Source organism: Phanerochaete carnosa (assembly GCF_000300595.1).
Source record: "Phanerochaete carnosa HHB-10118-sp unplaced genomic scaffold PHACAscaffold_13, whole genome shotgun sequence".
Taxonomy (NCBI): Eukaryota; Fungi; Basidiomycota; class Agaricomycetes; order Polyporales; family Phanerochaetaceae; genus Phanerochaete; species Phanerochaete carnosa.
The window spans coordinates 917,114-925,737 of record NW_006767640.1 but is presented as its reverse complement, the minus strand read 5'-3'; the positions used below and the strand labels follow the sequence as shown (position 1 = coordinate 925,737).

General features: G+C 52.0%; 2 protein-coding genes across 2 annotated transcripts; one reads left to right on the top strand and one right to left on the bottom strand.

Annotated features, from left to right (window-relative positions):
* The first annotated feature begins 737 nt into the window (after positions 1-737).
* PHACADRAFT_265422 (uncharacterized protein) lies at positions 738-3,240 on the top strand. Its single transcript, XM_007401754.1, has 14 exons — positions 738-952; positions 1,021-1,118; positions 1,174-1,265; positions 1,318-1,361; positions 1,412-1,509; positions 1,566-1,738; positions 1,800-2,050; positions 2,105-2,171; positions 2,228-2,425; positions 2,479-2,508; positions 2,564-2,797; positions 2,861-2,893; positions 2,945-2,973; positions 3,032-3,240. The coding sequence occupies exons 1-14, from the start codon at positions 823-825 to the stop codon at positions 3,181-3,183; spliced, it is 1,629 nt and encodes a 542-aa protein (XP_007401816.1). The 5' UTR covers positions 738-822; the 3' UTR covers positions 3,184-3,240.
* Positions 3,241-3,812: 572 nt separating this feature from the next.
* On the bottom strand, positions 3,813-6,492 carry PHACADRAFT_106798 (uncharacterized protein; the record flags this gene model as incomplete). The annotated part of the gene is made up of 15 exons (XM_007401753.1): positions 3,813-3,995; positions 4,055-4,338; positions 4,395-4,469; positions 4,529-4,622; positions 4,677-4,751; positions 4,814-4,937; positions 4,998-5,027; positions 5,081-5,119; positions 5,174-5,256; positions 5,318-5,418; positions 5,481-5,557; positions 5,613-5,637; positions 5,692-5,893; positions 5,954-6,220; positions 6,283-6,492. The coding sequence occupies 15 exons, from the start codon at positions 6,490-6,492 to the stop codon at positions 3,813-3,815; spliced, it is 1,869 nt and encodes a 622-aa protein (XP_007401815.1).
* Between the last annotated feature and the right edge of the window lie 2,132 nt (positions 6,493-8,624).

Here is an 8,624-nt window from a genome sequence, read left to right as displayed (position 1 = left end):
TAGTACGGCGGTTTTATACTGTGTTTTAGTGCCGTTTTGCACCGGATCCCACCTTCGTCTCCACGTGCAACTGAGGAAAAATTGGACTTTTTGGACCAGTTTTGGTGAGTTCTTCTCAAGAAAAAATTGTACTACCACTTTATGTGAGCACTCGCGGTGTAGTGCAGACCAGGGCGAGCGAGGGCTCCTTTGCCATCTTTCTGTAGAGCGTTTGATGGCGGAAAGTCCATCTATGAAGACGGAGTTTATATTTCTTACCCGCACTTAATCTCTCTTATTGCGGGGTTTTAATATCTGCGGCGCGTTGATACTTGTAGTGAGTATCTTTTCCTTCCATAACACCAGACAGTCGCCATGTCTACTTGAACTCGGTGGTCAGGTGGATAGCCTTGGCTATTCTTGATCTTCATATGAAGGCAATAATTCTCACTATCGTGAGACGGGTCGCGTCCCGACACTCCGCACACGGTTCCTAGTCTCCTACGCATGCTTTGCGACTTCCTCACGTGTTCGCGCCGCAGTCCATCTAGTGCTAAACACGGTATCAGCTGCCCAAAAGGCGAGCAGCTAATACTGTTTTAGCTATGCCGGAGCGTCGTCTTTACGCCTCGCTGAGCTAGCTTATAAGTGATAAAGTTAAGTTTATTGCCTCCTCGCTCTACTGTTTTTGATATCACTCGGGCCATATTAAGAGCAGCAGGACAATGTGTCCCGCCCCATGGTGCGCCGGTTTGTGAAGAAAATGAGCCGCGGATATCCTGGGACGGATCGCAGCACGAGTATTTAGCCCATCGACCAGCACACCAACCACAGTACTGCCCCATGACTTCGCCCCTCCAGTTCACGCTCCTAGCGGCCCTTGCATGGACCCTATGGAGGCTTTGCCGTAACTTTCTCGTTCGCTCGCCCCTCGATAACATACCCGGTCCACAGCGCTCTTCATTCTGGACAGGTGGCTACTCTAATCATTTTATTCTCTTTTGCACTGGCTGTCAGTCCGTTGATCTCACCTTTCCTCAGGAAACATCAAAAATCTGTTCAATCGCCATGGCTGGGACTTCCACGACACGATTTCTCAGCAGTACGGACCTGTCTCGAAGGTGTACACGGCATTCGGCGTACGTGTAACACTTCTGACGCGCATACACGATCATCTCCCTCATCATGCACCAGGGCCAGGGCCTATACGTCTATGACCCCAAGGCTCTGAATAGCATCATAGTCAAAGATCAGTACACGTACGAAGATGCATCGTGGTTCATCAAGTAAGTAGCAACGCAGCCTGGGAGTAGCAGCTGCTCACATTGGCTACCGTAGATGGAATCATATGACAATTGGGCCAGCATTGTTTGCGACATTAGGTAAGCACAGATGGATACTGCTCCTTTTGCTGAAACATGCAACTCTGCAGGCGAGCATCACCGCAAACAGCGCAAGATGTTGAACCCTGTCTTCTCCGTCGCGCACATGCGGTATATGACGCCAATTTTCTACAATGTTGTCCACTGCGTAAGTCTGTCTACCTCTTTGGGGCTACTCCATTGTCTCTACCCTTCCTTGCTTAGCTTCGGGAAGCCGTCTCTACAAAGATCAACGATGACTTTGGGGAAGTCAACGTTATGGAGTGGATGTGTCGCACCGCGCTTGAGCTTATTGGGCAGGGCGGCCTTGGATACTCATTTGACTCACTCGTGGCAAACTCAACAAATGAGTTCGGTATCGCTCTCAAAGAGTTTATGTGAGCACTTCCTTTTTATAATCCCATGCCAGCCCTTCGCTTCCTTCTGACGCGTAAGTAGACCCACAACGTTTGCGCTGCACATCTGGCGTGCACTGGCGCCGTTTTACACGTCCTATATTCCCCTTGTGATTCGCCGGCAAATCATCAGATGGGTACCGCATAAGAATGCACAGAAGATGCGCACAATTTCACAGACAATGGCGGCCCACTCCAGGGAGATATACGAGCAGAAGATGGTTGCATTCGCCCGAGGTGATGACGCCGTCGTACATCAGATTGGCAAGGGGAAGGATATCATGAGTATTCTAAGCAAGTGATAGTGCTCACTCTGTTGAGTGGAACTGATTTATAGCTATAATGCAGTCCGAGCAAATGTAAACGCTTCTGAGGGAGACAAGTTGCTCGAAGAAGAAATAATCGCTCAGATATCGCAAGTATCTCCTCTGGCATGGCCAGGGACGTGCGCTCACAGGACTCCACGTGCAGCGCCCTCGTTTTGGCTGCCACAGATACCACATCCAATGCTCTCGCACGGACACTCCACCTCTTATCTGAACACCAGGACGCCCAGGATAAGGTCCGTGCGGAGCTCGTACAGGCGGCCCCCGACGGCGAGGACGTTCCGTACGGCCAGCTCGTCGATCTCCCCTATCTCGATGCGGTGTGTCGCGAGACGCTGCGTCTGTGAGTCGACCGAGAGTTCTACCGGTGCTTACTGCTCACCCGTATTGGAATAGATACCCTCCTGTCGCTTTCCTCAGTCGCGAGTATGACACTCATGATTGGCTCTGTTGTCGGTTGTTGCTGACATGAGCCTGCCAGGACGCGCAACGATATCGTCATGCCACTCTCAGAGCCCGTGCGGGGCCTCGATGGCACGCTCGTTAGCGAGATTGCAGTGCCGAAGGACACACCAATCTTCATCTCTATGCGAGGCTGCAACCGTAACCCGGCAATCTGGGGCGAGGATGCGCTGGAGTGGAAGCCGGAGCGCTGGCTGACGCCGCTTCCCAAGGCACTTGGCGAGGCACATGTGCCTGGTATCTACGCGAACCTGTGAGTTACCCTATTTAAACTTCAATGTTCAACGGTAATATCCCTCCTCGGGGGAATACACAGTATGACATTCCTCGGTGGCGGGAGAGCTTGTCTGTGAGTCCTTTTCTTACACCTTCTAAGCTCGGTTCTCATTTGCATTTGCAGTGGCTTCAAGTTCTCTCAGCTAGAAATGAGTGAGAGGTCTTTACTGTGGTTTTGTCAAACTTGGGTCTGACCGCTGTGCTTCCGCAGAGGTTGTGCTGGCCGTCATGCTGCGTCCCTTCCGCTTCCTTCCCAGCGACAAGGAGATTTATTGGAATCTTGCTGGAGTCAGTTATCCTACGGTTGGCAAGGATGGTATAAGAGCTGAGATGCCGATGAAAATGGAGGCTATTCAATTCTGACCTTGTCCCCGTAGCCTGATTGGGTTCATTGGATCTTCCCACGTTTTAACCCGTTTCTCTGAAACAGTTGCGATTCGTGTGCAATGTGACGTTTCGACCAAGGCCATGTTGTGATTGGAGCTGTTTTCGTGGCTGGCCGGCTGGACTCGGTATATATGCAGGGGCTCGCGGAGCCAGCTCACAGCTACTCGAGGCGGACACGCTCGCTAACAGAATCTGCTACTACTCCTTGCACATCTTCCCAATTAGTCTTGTTCTGATGGAGGCTCTCTGAGCACGAACCTAGACGCAGGATTCGGTGACAGTGTGTCATTTGTCAAGAGGTCCACTCACGACATGACAACTTGAAGAAAGCTAACTGATCAGTCCTAGATGCACAATGAATTCAGTATACGCGGACATAGGTAAGCCGGGGCAGTTATCAGCGATTTGCTAGAGGGCAGTCATCGTTCACATTAATCTCACATATGCCCAGAAGACTGTTTATGCTATGTGTTATTCTATTCCCCTCATCCCGTATTTCTCATTCTGTACCCACTCCGATTAGTCTTGAAAAATACCTCTCAGTACCCGTTCATTCTTTCTGAGGCGTGCAAAGCCGCACTCGAGGTCGCCCTACGATCACTCTGTCAGCTAGTGTCGAGACAGGCCGTAGCAGGTACCCTCATCGAAATCAATGACAAACTCACTCGATTGACCAAAGCCTTAAGTATATGCGCAATGCCCTTTCCCTCACACGCATCTGATTCGCTGACGGAGATGTGCGCCTCTGTTTCACCACGCTTGAACATGAACCCTGGCGTCGGGTTATCCTTTTCACGCGCACATCAGCCCTCCTCCAGAGACGTATACGATGACGACGAGTGCTTACACAGTTGTTCTCTGCCCTGAGCGCCCTCATATCGCATATCGTCGCCGCCTTGCAGCTGTCGTCACACGCCTGCACGTCCCCACCGCGACTGATGAACGTGTTAAACATCTGGAACGCTGTGCCGTTCACCGCAAAAACCTCGGTGAGGTTGTGCCAGAACGCGGCGTCAAGCGGCGCGTCGGCGGGTAAGGGCGGCGTCACCAGTGGGCCGTAAGTCGCGCGTGCGCTATAGTAGAACTCCCATTGCGGCGGAGAAGATTGGAAGTTCGGTGCGGAAATATTTGCTGAAGGAGTGTAAATGAATTTGGGCGGTTAGGAGCATGGTAAGGGAGAGACGCACTGATGTACACCCGCGCGTCCATGATTTCGAATGTATCCGGGTCGACGTCGTAGATCTTGAACGCGGGATTGCCGCCTTGCCAAAAAAATGATTCTAGCTGTGTACCATACGCGATAGTTAGATGGGACACTCACTTGTAGGCGTCAACGCCGGCGCGATAAAGGCGATACTCGTTGCCGTCGACGCTGTCTGATTACTGTAATCCGAGTACGCGATCTCGAATTGGTCCTACTCATGACAGTAAACGTCGCACCACAGCCTCGCAGAGCTCGGGAAACGCACCTTGTGACTATGCCCGAAGAACTGTGCTGAGATCGTGTTCTTGTACCGCTGAGTGATCTGGTCGTAATAATTCGACTACATGGTGGCAGCAACATTCCCATTGGGCATGATACGTGTATACACCAGACAGGACTTACCTGGTCGTTCAGCAGATCCTCCTTACCCATCGGAATATGCCCAATGATGAAAGCACGCTGGCCTGCGTCTTCTGCAGCCTGAAGCTCTTGCACCGTAAACGCGAGTAGGCCATTCGGATCGGGCCTGTTTGCCAAGCATTAGTTCAGGGGCACTTGGAAGTACACCGACAAACAGAAGACGCACTGCTGAATGTTGCTATCATATACCCAAAAGCTGTAGGAGATATTAACACCCAATGTGCATTCGTGGTGTGGTGGCATGCTCACTTCTGCTTGTACCAGTACTGCGTGTTGACCGAAATGATGCTGTCAGACTCGTTGAATTCTTCATACGCACGGCACGACAGGCAATAAACTCACCGCAAATTCAATCCGGGTACCACAGCTGAATAGCTCCCGGAAGTGTGTCCCTCTTGCAATGCGGCAGTGGCGCCTATCCATCGCTACGGCCATCCTGCCATAAGCAATCGATACCTTTGGGTGAGGGGTGCTACGAAGACGTACAGCCCATCCGGCACTCTGCGTGTCGAATACCCACTGCACGTCCATTGACGTAATTGTAGTGTTACGCGGGAACGCGTTCGATGGCACAGAGTCGTGATTCCCTAGGATACAAAAAAAAACAAACAGAAGATCTAGCAATCCACAGAGTTGCGATATCACGAACCGATGGCAGGGTAGACTGGCGCCTTCAGCTTGGAAGCCATCTCAGCATTGAAAGCTTCAAGATCGTTGGTGACCTCTCTATGGCGTACGATGAGGAAGACAAAATTCACATAGTTCCCGGGACGGTACTAACGTTTTTGTTACCAGCCATGACGTATCTGCGCAGGCTTATTCGTCAGCGTCTACTATAAAATACAGGAGGGCAATCCCACGCTCTACCACGTCTCCAGTGAATAGTGTAAACTTGGCGGTCGAGCCGATTCGCTGAGCCGCTTCGAGCATCGAGTCGGCCAGGGTCACTGGTGAGTCGCAGTGCGAGTTGCCGTTGGGGCCTGCAGGCTCCGTCGGAGGACCCGTCTCGTCCGCGAAGTTCCTGCAGCAGATGGGCTTTGTGCAGTTCGCCTCCGAGTCGAGCTATCCAAATCCTTGTCATCAGCCTCAGAATCATCGAGCGAGCGCAAGGAGACTCCGCACAGTGTAGAATCTGTCAATGTGCACGTCGCTGATGTGGATGACCTGAAAGGGCAGCTTTCCAGTGGACTTGAAAGCTTTCGGGTTGGCAGGCGCTGCTTTCGGAAACGGGACGGCGAAGGCGTTTACGGGCGGCGGGTTACACAGCCCGAACACGGCGTCGCAGAATTTGGTCGCGGTCTGGCCGGTGGCGGAGATTCGACGGAGGTCGTGCGCGAGGATAGGACCATCTTTCGCGAAAATACCTTGGCAGACGTCCGGATCTTCCAGCTATGTGTGCGTCAGATGTTAATGAGCTCGCAGAATAGTAAAGGACGGGTTAATGCGCGTACCCCGAAATCATCGCAGACCGAGACGAAGGTGTCCACGAATGCATCGTCGCCGAGGTGTGCGAGTGTCTGTAGCGGGACGAGGAGCGCATGGCACGACGAGCAGTCTGTGGCATTCTTGAGGGCGTCCTCAATCTCTCTAAGAAGGTCGCCAGATGCGCTACGCAACAGAGTGAGTAGTGGCAAGGTGCCCAGCAGCCCTTTGAAGAACATGTTTGCGAGCTGATGGAGGCTTCGCATCCAACATGCGGGCCGTGTCTATATGCAGGTGTCCTGTTGACACCATAATGATGAGCGAGAAATCTGAGAGAAGGGCATCTTGAACGCGAATCGCACCTTGAGTCGACACGTTCATAGAGGTAAATGCCTCACATGATCCTCTCATCCAGCGGCATGAGGTCGGTGCGCCATCCTTGGTCGAGTCTACCCACGGCTCGTCGCAGGAAGCACTCGCCCTTCGAGAAGGGCAATAAGGTTCGACGATTTGAGAGAATCCTTGGTGGAGATCCTGAACGGCAGCATGATCGAACGTGCTGGGCCCACCTGCATCAGGAGTGCCGCATGACATGCATGTTAGGAATCGGACATTAATACTGCGTGAGCTGCTCGGGTTCCGCGAATATCGACTGTGAAGCTACGCCCGGCTCGGACAGTCTAGCGAAACATGAACGGACGTGATACCCGGATACATATGCATCCACAAGAGCCAGATTACAGTCTGTGATTCACAGATCAGCGGTGCGTATCGAAAGGAGTGATAAATAGAACGACTGACTAATGAGTGCGTACCGAAGGCAGTGCGCGGACGACAGGTAATCACGATCGGTCTGCAAATGCTCGGGAGACATACCATCCGCTTCTGCGGTGAGCTGTGAAAGTTTAGTATCCACATACAGTTAAGACGACTTCACACGATGTTCTGAGACTCGCGCAAGATCTATTTGGCCTTCGCTCAACTAAGTGCCCACGTCAAAGTAAGACGATCTCCCACTCCGATCCTGGTAATTCACTCAGATCGAGCTTGAGCATAGATCATCGGTTGGTATTCAAGCCCTATTCATCGACTTCGTGACGCAGCTATTAATTTTGTTTTGTATATACAAGGAAAAACGGCGTACATAATTTTGAACCACTTCTAGTTGCCTCACCATTCTTTGATGATCTAAGATTCTCAAGGAAAGGCGTGCGAGACCTCTAAACTGAGGTAACGGAGGTATCATTTAGACTATCGGAGTACACCTTCTGTTCCCTAACGGTCGTGCTCTGAGGTGAGTCATGACAATTATTCACGCGCCAATGCAAGACACGCACTGCATGACCAGTTACAGCAGGCATCCTTCGCGACCTGCCCTCTTCTATTCAACATGCGAACGTTCTCCCGAACGGTGAGTCGACGTTTAGAGCTTCGATGGATGTAAAAGAGGCAGTCGTCTGTAGAGCGGTGAGATGGTCACCAAGGGACTGAGGGCGGAGTCGGCCTTAGATATCTAGATCTTGGTCAACAGGTCGCAAATACTCCAGTCCTTCCCCGGAGGGGTCAACAGGGCGTCCACGATGCAGAGGCTCGAAAGCTTGAGCTTTGGATCAACTCATCATCCAAGTCGTTTCCAGTCAGCAACGGAGACTACTTGAAGGTAGTGTGTGGGGAGATTGCGCTCGGGACGACGGTGCGCTCGTCAGGCGAAACATGAAAGTGTGGGCTCTTGACGATGCCATTGTGGCTTAGCAATGGCCAAGTCACCATTGCGTTCTCCATATGGCAACCTACAATTCATTCATTTTTCCTTCATGTTAGTGCTGCGACCTCACTTTGCCGTAACCACGAGCGATCCTGTAGGCAGCAAACATCTGTCTGGTACCGAGGACGAGCCGAAGAGATAGATAACGCACGATGTTCCTCCAGTCAATTCATCCCACATGCAGTATCCGAACACACCCATGTGGGCCCAGGGCGCCCGATAGCAGTTCTCTTCCACTTCCGCTTCTTGTCCTTCTCGAACCCTGAAGGTCCCAGCCCATTTGCACGCACCAGCAATCGTCAAAACTGGGCTGGGCACAAGAATCCTAGTAGCACGCCCGAATGCGCTGGCAAAGCTGATGGTAGCAGACACGGCTGAAAAGGTCAAGCTAATGGCCGAGACGGTCTTTCCAGAGAAGCAAGTTTGACAAGACTAGGATGTCCATGGCAGGACAGGCAGCATTTAGAGCTATCAAGGTACACAGCGCAAGTTCAAGCAGCCTCAAGCTCGCCATGGTCGCCGCGGGAAGGATGGTCCGATCCTGAGGTCACTTTTGGGCGATTTGTGCCCGCGTACTTTTACCCGGGTTTGCAACCTAGTGCGGAT